We start from the raw sequence: 15,866 nt of genomic DNA, 5'->3' as shown, positions 1-15,866 counted from the left end.
AGAAGAGGAAGAGGAGAGTGGAAAGTAATGGGTGTGTCAGGCGGCACAGACGGCAGGGGAATGGTGGCATTAGTCATTTGGCACTCGTGGGTTGAGTGAGTTCTCCCCCCTGAGGAAACCAGAGGCTCACATGCACATGGCGGAGAAGCAAAGATTCACACAAATGAGTCAAAGCCTTTATCATACCAGCAGTCTCTTCTTGTTTTTCTCTTCTGACTGCTCAGAAAAAAAAAATGTCTTTAGTAATCTTTGAATAATTTCAATACTCTATTTAGAAGCCTGACTTAATTTTTTTTCAGAATTATATTATAAAATCTGCTGAAGTAAGACTCCTTCAAGGTACAGTTTCTTCACCAGATTTAACTCTTTCAATAACAATTTATATGCGTTGAGATGAGAAGTTGAGGTAGAAGTGGACGAAGCAGAGGCCTATTTCTTTGTTGAATGGCCACAATCGACGAGAAGAGAGAAAGAAAGAGGAAAGAGAGCAAGAAGGATGCATGGTCTAGGTCAGGATGTTTTGGGGGAAAGATATCGTATTGCACAGAAAGCATCCTGTCCTGGTGTTATCACCACTCTCTTTCCTTCTTTCCTTCTGTCCTTCTCTTACTCTCCCACTTTTTTCTCCTTCCCCTCCCTCAAGATCAGAGATTGATACAGGACACCTGATGAGAGTCGATGCCACAGCTTTCCGGGACTTGAGGGAGAAAGAGAGGGCAAAGTAAGGCACTAAGAAAACCCGAGTAACTTTGAGGGTTTAATTTAGAAAAGAGGAAGTAGCTTCACACCTTATCAGTAATATATTTTTGAAAATAAAAACTATAGTGATAATGATAAGCATGTAGGAATGGTGCCAAAACAACTGTGCAGCATTATCATTGCACTTTCAAAAATAATTCTGTATGATATCTGTATGTAGAAGCTGTGTGCAGACATGGCCTATCAAAACTCCGTAAGCTAGCCATCCTTCCCCATCAAGATGTTTAAGTGATTCTATTAAAGGACTAAGTTCTGTATGATACAAGGAAGCCATGAAGACAGACATCACAAGACAAGAATGAAGGACCTTTGACTCACAAACCTTTTTTTTTCTCCCCTCCCCTCTGCTCTCAATTTGTTGAAGTCGTGGCTGGGCCTTTGCATATTTTCACTTCCCCTTTAAGGAAATCTTTCCATACCAAAGCAAAATAAACAGCTGCCCGCTTCAACGGTGCTACCTTTGCTGCAACATTCTTGAGATGTTTGCAGGGTTTTCATGCAAATACCATCACATTTAATGTTTGATGTTCCAGATCTTTAGCAAGTCCACACAGGTTTATCACTGAGAAAAAAATGAATTATTGAATGAATTTAGTTTTCTACATAATCTACATTCAGCTACAGTATATCACCCATTTTATATCACCCAAAAAAATTGTCTAACTTTCAGGCCTGAACTTTAAGTTAGTCACAACAAGCTGCACTATTGAGAAAAACATGGTTACAGATTCATGAGATTTATGTTTTATATCACCCTCAATTTGAGTGACAAGTGTGTAGCTGACCACCCTGCCTGCAGTGCCTTGCTTACAGACACCAATTCCTCATCGCCTTGGGCGGCCACTTGGACCCCCCACCACCATTGAAAACACTTCCCCAGAGCATGGCCAGTTGACTGACTGCCCAGACGTCCACACAGGGCATTAGTGTGCGAGGCCTGGCTACTTGCCCTCCGGCCACTCAAACACTTTCCCGTGCGCATCAACTTGAAAGGATCTCCTGTGTGCTAAAATGCATTAGCCACCCTGCTAACTCTGCCCATCTCTCCCTCAAACCAGGAGTAGTTCATTCTTATAGAGATTTGCTGAAACAAAGGGCAAATGCAAAGGTCACGCTGGATCACAGCTGAATCAAATGGATTCATTCTAAGTGAGACCCTTCGCTGCCAGTCGGGAAGCAGCCTCAACGGAGTCGGCTGTAATTGGGCCTAATGGAGGGTGGCTAATTCAGGGTTGTGATCCATCTGGCCAGGTGGTGAGACACACTTGGGTCAGGTCAAGAGAGGCCAGGGAGGAAGTGGCCTCTGATGGCAGTGGGCAGGATAAGGGATGTCATTAGTCATAGAAAGGATAAATGGTTTGCAGCTGACCCATTGTGCTTCAAGAATAAGACGAAGACGTTTTTGGATTGTTATTACAGATATAATGTTTTTTATAAATGTAGTTAATGTACATAAATGTGGATGTGTAGAGGGGTATAAATCTATATATAAATCTATAAAAAATAGGACTCATGCTGTATTGCATTTGGAAACATAAAAATTATTCTTTATTGCCATATGAATTCACAATATTAATTATACTTTAGTTGGTTTTGGGTGTAACAATTTAATGTGGAACAGCAAAACCACTTCTTATAGCATTCAAATTTTTAAAAATAATTTAAGACTTAATGCATTGGCATGAAGGTCTTTCCATGGCATCTCCAAGGATAGCTTAAATAGAAATCTTATTTACATGACACTTAACTAGACAAACAGTGTGAACAAGTGATGTAAAATTAGAAGAAAAAAAGACGCCACTCTTTAATTATCAATATTCGGTGTGCTTTTAGCTTACGGGTGCTTTTATGCACGTTCACCTGAATATCCATCATTACATCTATCACTCCTACCACATTATCATTTCACCAATATGTTCAGATTAAAAGATTTATCTAAGACTTTCAACTTTACACGGAGCACAATTTCTTTTCATCTGCGCTTCATGATGGAGTGATGGCATTGAGCTAGAGCCGGATCTCAGCACTCGTGACAACAGAGACATCTCTCCAATCAACAGTGGTGAGGTGTGAAACAGTTTGAGTGAAATTAACAGCAGGAAAATAATGAGGCCCTCTGGGTATCCCGTCACCCCTACTCACCTTCCTCCGATTCTCACCTTGCTCCTCTGATAGTTTCCTCTGCGTCTGTCTCCTCAAAAAAAATGCACAGCACTTAGTTCTTCTTCTTCTTCTTCTTCTTCTTCTTCTTCTTTTTCTTCTTTTTTTCTTCTTCCCCTCTAAGTCACTTTATTTCAATAAATTCTCTAAATTACTCTTCTTTGAATCGGATCTCAACAAATTTTGTACTTCCTCTTGTATTAATTGTTATTCCTTCTTTTTTCTTCTTATTGTACATCTTCCTCTTTTAGCCTACCATTTTATGTGTTTTTTGTTGTTAAATGAATAAGAACAAAAGAAGCAGTTATGCAATTAAGACACATTATATGGAATTGTTACGCCAAACTTTACTCTATAGAGCTCACCCTTAATACATTTATCCAGTTCACATCAGTTTTTATATACACTTGTGATGTCCTTCTTTTTAAAATGGGGGATCATCCAAAAGGGTATAGAGACGGTGTTGAAGTCAGCATAAATAAAGACACATCATCATATGAAAGGCTTCACTGTCAAGCTTAAGCGTGCACACCTCCAATTAAGACATGTGTAAATGATTGGTACAGGAGAATGGGTCTCCAGGGTGTGCGTGCACTATGTGGATGATCCAGCAAGAGGGACACAGGGGTGGGGGACGGCACGGTGACAAATGACTACTCGTCCTCTCGGCCCATGGACAGAGACAGAGAGGACGGTGACAAATGACTACTCGTCCTCTCTGTCTCTGTCCATGGGCCGAACTCCCCTGGGGAAAACAGCAAGCCCGGGAGGCGGGAAGCAGAAGCGAAGCCATTGTGAAGGGGAAGCCGTCAGGCACTTCCTGTTATGAGAGGAAATACACAGAAATGTGCTTCCTGCCCCCATGTCTCCAACCCCCGCGAGTAAAGGGCCAGGGAGTCAGACTGTTTCTTCTAATCGTTTAGCCATTTGGTTTGTTTTTCTCTGTATAACCATCCTTGTTAACCCTTTAATGCACGACCAACAGTTAGAACATAATTTATTTGTATGTAAAGTTTTTACATAGTTCTTAGCAAATTGTTATTACCACATCCTTAACCACGTTAGGGTCAAGTCGTCGTCGTTGTAAAAAAAAAAAAAAAAGAACTTTTATATATATATATATATATATATATATATATATATATATATATATATATATATATATATATATATATATATATATATATATATATAGTAATTTGTTAGATTTTTGGTTTTGTTTGTCACTTCAAATCGAAATTACAGAGCTGAATAATAATGAGCGCTGAGCACAACTCATTGTAAAAAATATATAACTACTGTAAATGTAATGTTATTTTATTAGTTCCTTATTTAATGGTTGAGAAATACAAGAGTAATGAGCACATAAATGGATAATTTAAAGAGAAATGAGGTCATAGGTTTTTAGTATCATGAGATATTCATTTAAGAGTTCATTGTGTAACTGAACCCTATGTTATCTGTCCTGTTAAAGCTGCTAGTTCTTCTACATTACATTGAGAGTTACTGATCACTCCTGACCAATAACATGTGTTCAAGCTCATGTCTATGTTTGTATTTCACACCAAGGTCTTCAAGCCAGTGTTAGCAGTAACCTTTCTCGCAGCTGATTTTTGCACAGCAGTCTCTTGACTGTTCTCACCCACTAACTATGTAGTGGAGAAAGTGCCATAAGTGCCATTTTCAGCAATTAACGCACTGAAGGCTTCAGAGTACCCAGAAGACTGAGGCATGACAATGTGGGGGCAGCTTGAACAGAGAACTGGAGAAAAGGAAAAGAATCATGATGTAGCTTCTTATAACTTGCCATTACATCAGCAGTAGTATAAATGGAGAAATTAGCGCAGCATGGAATATTTCTTAGAAGGATTCCAGATGATGTCATTTGTTTAAACTTTACATTGACTTAAATAAGCATAAGATTTTTTTTTATTATTATTATTTTTATTTTTTATTTTTTATTAATGATGGTTCCAGCACAAATTGTCCTTTTTTTTATCTAAAATTTATCTCTGTTTTGACCAGGAGCAAGAGATAAGGTTGGCCAGAGAATGCTGTCTCTATCGATTCACATACTCCATTGGACTGTCATTGAGTTGCTATGACTGATGAACAAAAGGGACTTTTAAACAACTACTGTGTATAGTGAAAAAGGCAAATTTATCTTAATAATGGAAGCATATATAAAATATGAAACCATGTTTTAGCACAGGGTCCTGCACAGGTACCCATTTTTGATTGGGTGTTGTCCCATGGTTTGCTGACCGTTCATTTTTGATTTTTTTGTTAAACTTGCAATTTGTGGTTCTCTCTATATATTTATCTGCACCTGAATGTTCCCTGATGCAAAAAAAAAAGCCAGAAGATTCAAACTTGGGTTACACATTCTTTGCAATTTACAAAATGAGTCAGCATCAGCATCGTGAAAAAGTTCACACATTCGGTGGGCTCCGTGGCACCAACTTTCCGTTAAAGCTCTCATCATCACGGTCTATTCTTCAGTAGAAACTGAACTGTCAAAACAATCGATGGTGTTCTCCAAACGTTGCCTAATGAACACTGCTGATGAGACATAATCAAAACATAATCACTTCTTTTATGGCTCAGCTGAGAGGAATGACAGCAGGCCGTTGACAAGACGAGTAGAAGTAACCATAGAAGTAATTTTATTTTACAGGAGCTGTCAGTGGGAGAGGCCACAGGTATCTGCCACTGCATAGTACTGTCACCAATCGTGTGGCATTCCTGTGAAGAAGAAGACAGGTGTGGGTGCGTGTCAGGGTGTGTGTGTGTGTGTGTGTGTGTATACTGTGTGTGGGTGCACAGACTTAAATCAGCTGTATCAGTAAGGCAGTAGATGTCAGATATCGATTTGGTGATCTAATTAATTTGATGCTTTGTTAGAAGTTTTGTGTGGGCTGTGTCTGAAGCACAGTTCTTTCATGAAAGATTTAGCCTGTCACAGAAATGTAGACTTTCCCTTTTATCAAATGTTTAAAATATGTACTAATCTTAAAAAAACAAATACCCCATGTTTTAATATTACCCCATATAAATCTTGAATTGCTGATTTCCTGAAATAATCTTGACGTTAGCTGGCTACTTTTGCTTGGGCATAAACATGTTCAAGTTGACAACTAGCTAACGAATGTAGCTCTGGAATGCAATGGTGCTATGTTGGGTTTCAAATACAAATAATTTTGGCCACACTAGCAGCTGTGAATGCTGTGAACAGGGTACTATATGAGAGTTTCGAGAATATAGAAGAATGAACATATTTCAAATCATTGCTAACCTTCGCTTGTTATATATATTTATATATTAAAATTCGACTCTTACTCTTCATCTACATTGGGTTATGTTGGTTAGGTAATGATTAAAGCTAAAAAGTCATTGCAATTTAATAAATTATCGAACTAGTTCCATGTTACACACCATGGTATGCTGTTTGTTTTATATTTAGAGGAACACCAAGTGCAGAACTTTTAACTGGTTTCACTATGCTTACGGCATCACATTTTAAGATTAAAAAAAGAATGTCGGTAAATGCCCGATAATATTACAGCAAATAGTTAGGGAAACTTCAGTGTTTTTTTTTGTTTTGTTTGTTTGTTTAGAGTTTTGCTCTCTGTCTTCAGTTTACCAATATCTTCTTTAATTTTCTTTCTTATATATATATATATATATATATATATATATATATATATATATATATATATATATATATATATATATATATATATATATATATATATACACTGAAATATACTGAATGTGCAGCATAAAACTATATCATAAATGTGGACAGTCTGACAGCTCAGGTAAATGTTATTCATGGCACATAGGGTCATTAATAGCAACAGTGCATGTAAAATGTGTTCCAACTGTAAGCAGCTCCATTTAAGAAGTGCACATGGAACATTTTAGAACCGTGTCTCAGCAAAAAGCAGTCCCGGTTTCTCCAGGGGAGATGTGCATAACGCTTTAGAGATCCTGAGTGCCTGGTTTCTGCAGTGAACTTGCGCTTAGGGAATTTGTAATCTGGGCCGTGCTTGTGTATTGACAGTTTTGTGATAATGTGCCATAAGACATTTAATTTTGGACTGTGCAGGACATATGTTCCCATCGAAGGCTGTGTTTGTGGCCATGTTGAGGGCATTCCACAGTCGTATGTGAGCCAGATGAAAGTGTGGGCCAGCCCTGGGGTCATCGCTCCTCTGCTACCTGAAAGAATCTTTTGTTTGAACTTGAAGAGTGGCATGGCAGAACAAAAGGAGGGAAATGAGACAATGTGAGCTCAAGTTCGAGCACATACGTATGTGACAAAGTCTGATTTTGCGTGCGCGTGTGTGCACGAGCAAGTGTAATTTTAGCGCATTCCCTTTTGCCTTTTTCGTTATACAGTTCTTACATGTTTGAGCTAGTGAACCTATAAACCTTTCCCGAAGTACCACCAGAGATATTTTTGCTCACTGAAATTCAACAGCTTGCCGAAACTACCGAAACTCCAGTTTATACCATGACAAAAGACTGGAATCTTTTCTTAATTTCTCCTAATTTCTTCTTTTTTTTTTTCTTTTTTTTTTAAGATCAGTATTGTGTTTCGGTAGAGGTGCAATTTTCTGGACTGAGCATGTAGAAACACGCACTGGGGATGTCCAAGTGTGTTTATTTTTAATGTTTCTAATTTGATAGTCGAGAACATTTACTGAGAAGTAACATGTCAGCACTGAGAGCATTGAGAGATGACAATCTGTATATGTGTGTGTGTGTGTGTGTGTGTGTGTGTGTGTGTGTGTGTGTGTGTGTGTGTGTGTGTGTGTGTGTGTTTGACTGTTCTGTTTTTATATATGTGATTTTATTCTTTTGGAATGAGAAATATTAGCTGTATCCATTTCCTTTCTCAAAGATTCACTTTGGTTTAAATATAAATTACAAAACACATTTATGAGAAGAAAAAAAAGTTTATTAAAAAGAAGTGAAACAAGTGATTAAACCAAGTAGTATTTCAATCATTTTCTCTTCACTATAGCCCAGTTATACCATGGAATCTGCCTGAAGTTGTACACTCATTCACTATGACACAAATTAGGCAGGACATTAGAGGTTAATCTGAGGCATGCTAATTCTTAAGCATGTTAAAAACATACAGGGTTTGATTTTTTCTGTAAACCACATATTTTTGCCAAAAATATTTTCTGTAACATTTGCTTGATATATGAGTGGAAAAAGTCCATGCCAGCATCTGTTTTTCCCAGACATTTTGGATGAACAAAAAAGAAAACGAAAAAACATTGATTTTTCCAAAAGTAGCATTGTTTATTGCAGCTCAAGAGCGAAGGAGATTCAAGACAATATTCTGACACCTTTCCAACCGTTTGTACTGCCCTTTAAACATTTTTTTTTCTTTTGTCTCTTTCTCTCTCTCTATCTCTCTCTCTCTCTCTCTCTCTCTCTCTCTCTCTCTCTCTCTCTCTCTCCCCCTCTTTCTCTCTCTCCCCACCCCACCCTTTCACAACATAGGTGACATTCACCAAAAGGAAGTTTGGACTGATGAAGAAAGCCTATGAGCTGAGTGTGCTATGCGACTGTGAGATCGCCCTCATCATCTTCAACAGCACCAACAAGCTCTTCCAGTACGCCAGCACCGACATGGACAAAGTGTTACTGAAGTACACAGAGTACAACGAGCCTCATGAGAGCAGGACCAATTCTGACATTGTGGAGGTGAGGAACACCATTTTACTGAAACCCATGCAGCATGTCCAAGCTGACTTAAAGAGAAATTACTTGAGCAGAGATAGATTTTGTAGGATATTTTTTGCGGAGATTAGAATGAAATACAAAATCCTAATTCATCTAGAACAGCTGTTCATCCTAATCTCATGTGAAGCTTCCACAACACATGTGGAGGAAGAGTGAATTGTAGTGTTCCTGGAAAGCACGCTCTAGTGCCAGAGCACTGCTACTGTTTAAGCAAACAGACATTAGCATGTGTGTATGGCACAAGCCACTTTGTGTCTCACAACAGTGATCGAAACATGCTAAAGCCTTGGATAAGTCTCAGGCCTCAGAGACATGCTGTCTGCCGGTTGCTGCGCCAGCATTGGCTTCATTCCTGAAACCAAAGCCGGGTTCAGTCCGAGCTAAACAGCCATGACAGAGGCCAATCACGAGGCAGACGTCCAGTAGCAAATGTTAAGCCCAGCGTGAGTCGCTTGCGCAACAAGCTTTCCACACAGACGTGGCCAAGGACTCAAGGGCTTCTGAGGCACTTAAGGATTTATGGGAAACGATGATGTTTGTCCTCTCACGATTTGTACAATTGTCAGCCAGAGACACACCGTAGCTAGCTGTTTTTTCCCATCCTCTACCCAAATATAGTAATAATCCAGTGTTCGTTGTGATTCAACTTGTCAGCTAAGCAATAATAATCATGTGTTGGTCACTGAGGGTCAGGTGAGATTCCACTATGGAAAAAGAATGGACCCTCCACAAAACTGGAAATTTACATATAGATAAAAAAATCTAACACCATAATTGGGTCTGTTATTCCATTTTGATTTTTGTGATCATTTAAAAAAGGTTAAAGCTATATCTTCCTGCTGTCATATTTATTGTCCGACTGATGACCTGTAAAATTCTAGATGAATTCCTGTTCTTTGTAAAAGTTTGAGTATTAAACAGTGCACTAATTTAGCTCTTTTGTTATGGTTAAATAACACCAGAATTAACCTTTCTTTTGTCATTGATTCATACTGCTTTTTTTCTTTTAACAATTTTTATTCTCTCTCTGTCTCTCAAAAATATTGCATAAACCCCCCAGGGACACAGCACACTTTCCCTCAGTCCCCTCTCTCATCTCCATTTCACACAAGACTGAATATACAAAAGCTTTTTTTTTTTTTTTTTCATTTGTTCAATATTGCTGTAAATTAAGATTTTTTTTCCTCCACTCTTTGTTCCTTCATATTGTATATTCATAATGTTGAGAGAGCCTTACACATTTAATGAACACTTGCATGAAATAATCTAGAAAAACAGTCAGGAACATGCACAATAACTGTGATTCTGTGATCGTCATTTCACAATATTAATAAGAATCACACTTGATTCCAAACTAGTGAACATGGATAAAACCTATTGTCTGCTTAAAAATTTCTAGCACAGCAGATATGCTTGCCAAGAGAAGGCAGTAGACCTCTACACTCCCTTAATGCATTATAGACATGTGTATAGTAGACTTTTAATCTTGTCTAGACCTAAACTTCCAGGGAATGAATTATAAATTGTCTTGCTTCACTTTGGAATTCCTTGAAACCAAAGTGCATGAGTGCATTACTATCCATTAGGTGGTAAGATAAGAGCGTATCTGCTTGTGTTAGACATCTGTAGGCTACATCACATTTAAATACAATAAATGTTAAACAGCCATCTCAGACATTTTGGTTCTCTTTCAGGCTGTCATGTCATTCATAACCTTTTGATATAGAAAGCACAAGTTGCAAATTGTCCTAAATTACACAGTATCTAGAAGCATTGATTTGATGAAACATCAAAACAAACATCCAAATTTCCATGCACTGGTGTTTTGTGCACATATTATAAAAGAGCTACAGTATAATATAAACTACCTGAGGATAATCTGCTCAGATGTGCCAAAGGGAAAGGGGTATGAAAAAAAGAACAGTGCAGTTGTAGAAAAAAACAGAAGTTAGCACTAGCTCCTTTTTCACCCTGGCAGATTTGTGCTAGTGAAAATTGATTGGGAGTACGCCTAAGGCAGCAAGCTAACTGGATTTGCGAGCATGCGAACTCCTACAGGGCCCCCATTTGGCTGCTGCTAGGTTACATCACGGCCGGGGGAGATGGGGTAGCGGGAGGTCAAGAGGAACAAAGCAGACTTACTGTTATGATGGCAGGATAGGGCTGAAGCCTTCAGCTGAGCTTCGGGAGGTGGGTGCTAGTTTTGAAGAGGTAGCATGTTGTATACTTCTGTGTGAAATAAAAAAAAAAGATTGAAAGATGTACATCTGCGGGAAACATACACATCAACGCCCTTGTGTATTTATATCGAAAAGTAAATATTCTGTCTTATATAAATGAAGGAATCCTCAAAGGCTCATATAAGGATTAAAAAAAAAAACAAGCTCAAAGATAAAATGTAGTTGTTCCTGTCTTTGCCCAGCATGCCTTGAAGGGTGCAGTGGGAGGATAAGGAGAGGCAGGGGAGCTGAACACAGCGTGTGGGCGTCTCGAAGAGCGGCCTGCTACATTAGCAATAAAGCTCCATGTAATTAGCATGTCTTCGGCTGATAATTAGCGTCGCTGGGAGAGTGGCAGCAGCAGGCTCTGCCCGGCCTCTTTAGCTGTGTTTGCGAGGGGCTGAAGGCCCTACTCCCTCACCCCAGCTCTCATCAGCACGCTTTTCCTCTCTCTTATTCCTTTCGTTCGATTTTCATCTTCAGGGTCAGGCCTGTTCCTCTTTTAAATCAAACATCTGCTAGGCTATTCTCTCAATCCAACATGCATTAATAAAAGCCTATATACTGTATAGCACAATAGATAAAACCAACAACCAACAAGAGCTAAAGAGAAAGATAGACAGATCATTTATTTATTTTAAAATAAGTAGAACGCAAACCTCCTTTTTTTACGCATTTCTTAACTGTTTTATCATGCACCAAATGTGATGAATGTATTAAGAACTCTTACTGGCTGAGACTGATTAAAGCAATACCGCTCACAACAAATCAGTGATCATTTTGCACATTATTGATAATAGAATAGAAGAATTGCTTTCTTGTTGTATTGGTTCAGCTCAGGCAAATTTATTTTCACTGGCATATTTATTTTTCCTTTTTTTTTATCTTACACGAAAAAACCCCATTAAAAGTCTCCTGCAAAGCAGCATCTGAGGCTCGACAATAGGTGGGCAGGTCCAGGTAATTACATGTAAAGTTGCAAAGAAAGACCAAATTACAGGTGCTTATATAAGGTAAAATTAGTCTGTTTCAGACTAGCAGGAAGAAAGCAGCGCAGCGCAGTTGACAGAGTGGGATGTCAAATGTTGTGCTGGCACGGATACAGCAAATGGTTTATTTGGCAGCAGATGAAAAACTCAACAAACAGATAGAGTTCCTATTACGGCGAATGCCAGGCAGGGCTACCCAACATGTGAGGCAAATTAGAGAAGAGCCGGGACAGGGTTGGGGAAATTGTCAGGTTGTTACTCTCTTTTGCAGCACGAGATAGTGATACTAAAGACTGGCTATGTTGCACCGAAAGCGCTTAGTTATTGGTGACACTCTTCAAAGTCTTCCTATCCTTTAACAAGGCTTTACTCTAGGTTCAGGTTTAATTGGCTAGCTTTTTATCTGACAAAACAATAAATCACGCTTTATTTATCAGTCTCTATTAGGATTTATTGAACATTAACCTTTATCGAGTAATTTGTGATGTACTTTTTTTTAATGCTAGAAAACGTGAGATAAGTACATAAATAAGGGGAACAGCATATAGTAACAGCACAACAACCTTTAGGTCAACCCTTTTCACATGCACATCCACATGAAGCCAGCGGACATCTTGGGCCAATCTCATTCCCTGCCCAGATTAACCTAATCGGAACATTCACCCCTTAATCTTGGCTTGCGCTAGCACCTTCCACCACCTGCAACTTCTGAATGGGAGAGAGCAAAGAAGGGTGGCAGAGGTGTTGAGGGAACAGCGTGTGAGAAAAAGGGAGGTCGGTAATTATTTTCAAAGGTCATTCTGTTAATGACTACCTGCTCAGCTAATGAGATTCCGCAAAGCTCCCTCACGATGTTTTGCCCTCGTACGGTTCTCCGTATGGCGAGATGTGTGAGAGAGTGTACAGGGCATTCGCCTCCCCTACACTGTTGCCTGTCTGAAGAAGAGAAGGAGCGAGGGAAGGGGAAAAAAACCTGCACTGAAGTGTCAACTCAGGTTCATTAAACGGCTTGCAGAATGCTTAATGTTGCCAAGAAACGCTAATTAATTGGACTGATTTCAGTTTAATTTTTCCTCAAAGTAGCCGTTATGACTTAATTAAAAGATATTTGGCTCGTGTGGGTGCCTGCGCGTAAGCTGCCTGCTAGAGCACTCTGCCTCAGTCGTCTTGTTCACTCTTTCCTCTCTTATTTGTTGTGCCGACATCAGAAGGAACATTTGCCCAGAGCAGTTTTTTCGCAGCAGTGCACATGAAGGACTATTCATTCTACTTACAAAGAACCGCTATACGATAAATCACCAAAACAACTACGTTAACTCAAAATGTTCTTTTAAGCCCCGATCAGATAAGATGAAGTTTTAGTGCTTATCATGATTAAACAAAATACTACACTCTCCTGTCCTTCTTGCTTGCTAAGAGGCCAAGTGTGTAACAGCAAATACCTTGCAGTTTGTGGATATTAGATAGGATGTAATATGTTATTATAGATGCTTTTTGGATTTTTCCAGGTGTGCTTGTTTTTCAGTGCTGCTGTAAGACAACTAGAGCAGTACACTTTAAACCTTTTGTATTCAGGGGCCACCTTATGATCAAAACATGGATGTCATTAAATGAACAAACATAGCAAATATACGCGTACCGATGGAATCATTTTATTAGTTTATTTATTTATTGTTTGTTTGTTTGTTTGTTTTAGTCTCCAGTCATTTCGGTTTATATAAAATAGCAACTCTGAACAACATAGACATCACAGACTCTTAGAACCACAACTCTGAGAACCATACAATGAAGTCCTATGGTTAAAAACCGAATAACATGAAAAAAAGAACTGAATATGAGCTCGGCTGTAAGTACAGTAACACTCAAAAAGCTGCTGCTCAGCATATTCAACAACATTTATATTATTTTATTATCTCTTTGTGAAGATATTATCAGTTTCCCCTAAGCAGAAACACGGCTGATCAGTTGAAAAACAAATTCTGTTTTCTGTGTTTGTGAGATGTCTTTCAGCTTTCAAAGCGAGGCTGATCAGTCAGGGAGTGAGGAGGTTCTTTGTGCTCTTTAAGCCTCCCAGCCCTACTCATCTAAAGCTGTTTGGACAGACGGCAACAGAACAACTTGTTGTACTTATACCTCGTGGCTGATGAATTCTTGAGGGGCATTTGCATGCGCTCTCGCTCTCTCTCTCTCTCTCTCTCTCTCTCTCTCTCTCTCTCTCTCTCTGTGTAGGACTCTCTCTCTTGTTTTCCCTAGCCATCATCTGATTGGAAACAGCTGCAGAGCACACGCAGCAACACTTTAAAAAACGAGTGCATTTCAGATGTCCAAATTGGGAGCCCCTTTCCACCATCCCCTCCTCCTCCTTCTTCTCCTCCTCCTCCTCCCTCTCTTTCTGTCTTCCTCCCACTCGCTCCCTCCATGTGTGTGTGGTGTGTGCGTGAGAGTCTGTGTGTTTTTTTAGTGTTCTTCCCCTAATAAACGCCTCAAAAAAAACAGTAGTGGCCTAAAAATAGCTACCAACGATTCTAAATTTAGCACTTGGCTTGCTGCTCTGGCGGAGGGAATGGAGAAGAATAGGCGTGGAGAGACAGGGTGAGTAAGCAAGCCTCTATTCATTCAGCACACGATGAACTGCTGCCCTTGGCCAGCTAAGGCACAAGACTTTAACCCCCCCCTTTCCCATGCCACCAGACCTTAGGGTGCTAATAAACATTTGATCGTCAGGATAAAGGTTCTTTATTATTTACTTCACCGTTTGTGTGTGTGTGTATGTATGTGTGTGTGTGTGTGTGTGTGTGTGTGTGTGTGTGTGTGTGTGTGTGTGTGTGTGTGTGTGTGTGTGTGTGTGTGTGTGTTCTTCCCCATTTTTCTCATTCCTTCACAGTACCAGTGAAGTGAAACACTTAGATTTTGTTAAAGAAAACAAATGAGGTATATCTTTCCCTTTGTGCTACTGTATTCTTATGGAAAGAAAGGGACAATAGATCAGGCATTTTTAAACCAAATTTTCACTTCACAAAGGCACAAATAAAGTGAAAGTGGAAGAAAAGTGCAAAATATGTGAAGGTCAAACTTGAGAGCTTGTATGTGATATACCAGAAATCAAACAGGTTTATTTTCTTTTTTTATTTCAAAATAACATAAAATGAGAGTCGCACCCTCCCCGTGCTCCCTATGAGTGTGGGCGGAAAAAACTAGTGGCTATTTTGGGCTGTGGGTGTAGATGGCATTCAGCAGCGCTCCGTGGGCTCCCTTCGGGCCTGCCGGGTGTGGAAACACAAGGTCATGCCAGAGAGTTCAGGTGCCTGCTCATTGTTCCTCAAAGCTCTCAGCCCCTTCCTGTAATGCAGCTGCACGATAAGAGGCCATACAGTAGACAAAAGCTGATAACTGATCTCCATGTGTGTGTATATGTGTGTGAGTGTGTGTGTGTGCATTTTCACACTTCTGAGAGGGAACCTAGAGAGAACCATCCAAAAAAAGAATCACAGCGTGTGTGTGTGTGTGTGTGTGTGTGTGTGTGTGTGTGTGTGTGTGTGTGTGTGTGTGGATGTGGGTGGCTGTGTTGGTGTGTAGGATGGTGCAGGGGTGAGTTTAGGGGTTGAGCTGGTGTGCATGCATATCTCACAGCAAATAAAAAATAAAGTCATTATCTCAGATGCGTAGCTAATGGAAAGATGGCCGTGCTATAAGCACCCTTTAATCCCATGACTAGGGTGCCATTGTGTGGATTTGGCATGGTTCATAAACGATGAAAGACTTCACTGTCCCTCTTGTAAATGCAAACACATAAAGAGGACATGCAACGCTGCTCTTCACACTAATCAGCCTTCAACAACAGACAGATGCGCTGTTTCAGTAACATGAAACAAATATTATTCTTAACCAGAAGAGTCAAGTCATGCAGGGCCACAGATTTTGTCTGTCTTTTACTCATGCTTTTCTTTAACACACTAAGCATGTTTAGACGACT

At 39.5% G+C, this 15,866-nt stretch overlaps 1 protein-coding gene across 9 annotated transcripts in view; it reads left to right on the top strand.

Moving 5' to 3' along the window:
* mef2cb (myocyte enhancer factor 2cb) overlaps nucleotides 1–15,866 on the top strand; it is a 65,078-nt gene that overhangs the window by 31,171 nt on the left and 18,041 nt on the right. For all 9 annotated transcript variants that reach the window (XM_083527096.1, XM_083527093.1, XM_083527090.1 and 6 more), the window contains one exon: nucleotides 8,443–8,646. In XM_083527096.1, coding sequence (XP_083383222.1) covers nucleotides 8,443–8,646 — 204 coding nt within the window. The remainder of the gene's footprint in view (nucleotides 1–8,442; nucleotides 8,647–15,866) is intronic.

The sequence above is a fragment of the Silurus aristotelis genome (assembly GCF_946808225.1).
Source record: "Silurus aristotelis genome assembly, chromosome: 23".
NCBI lineage: Eukaryota > Metazoa > Chordata > Actinopteri > Siluriformes > Siluridae > Silurus > Silurus aristotelis.
Note: the sequence above shows the minus strand (reverse complement) of the source record. Positions and strands in the feature narration are given on the sequence as shown.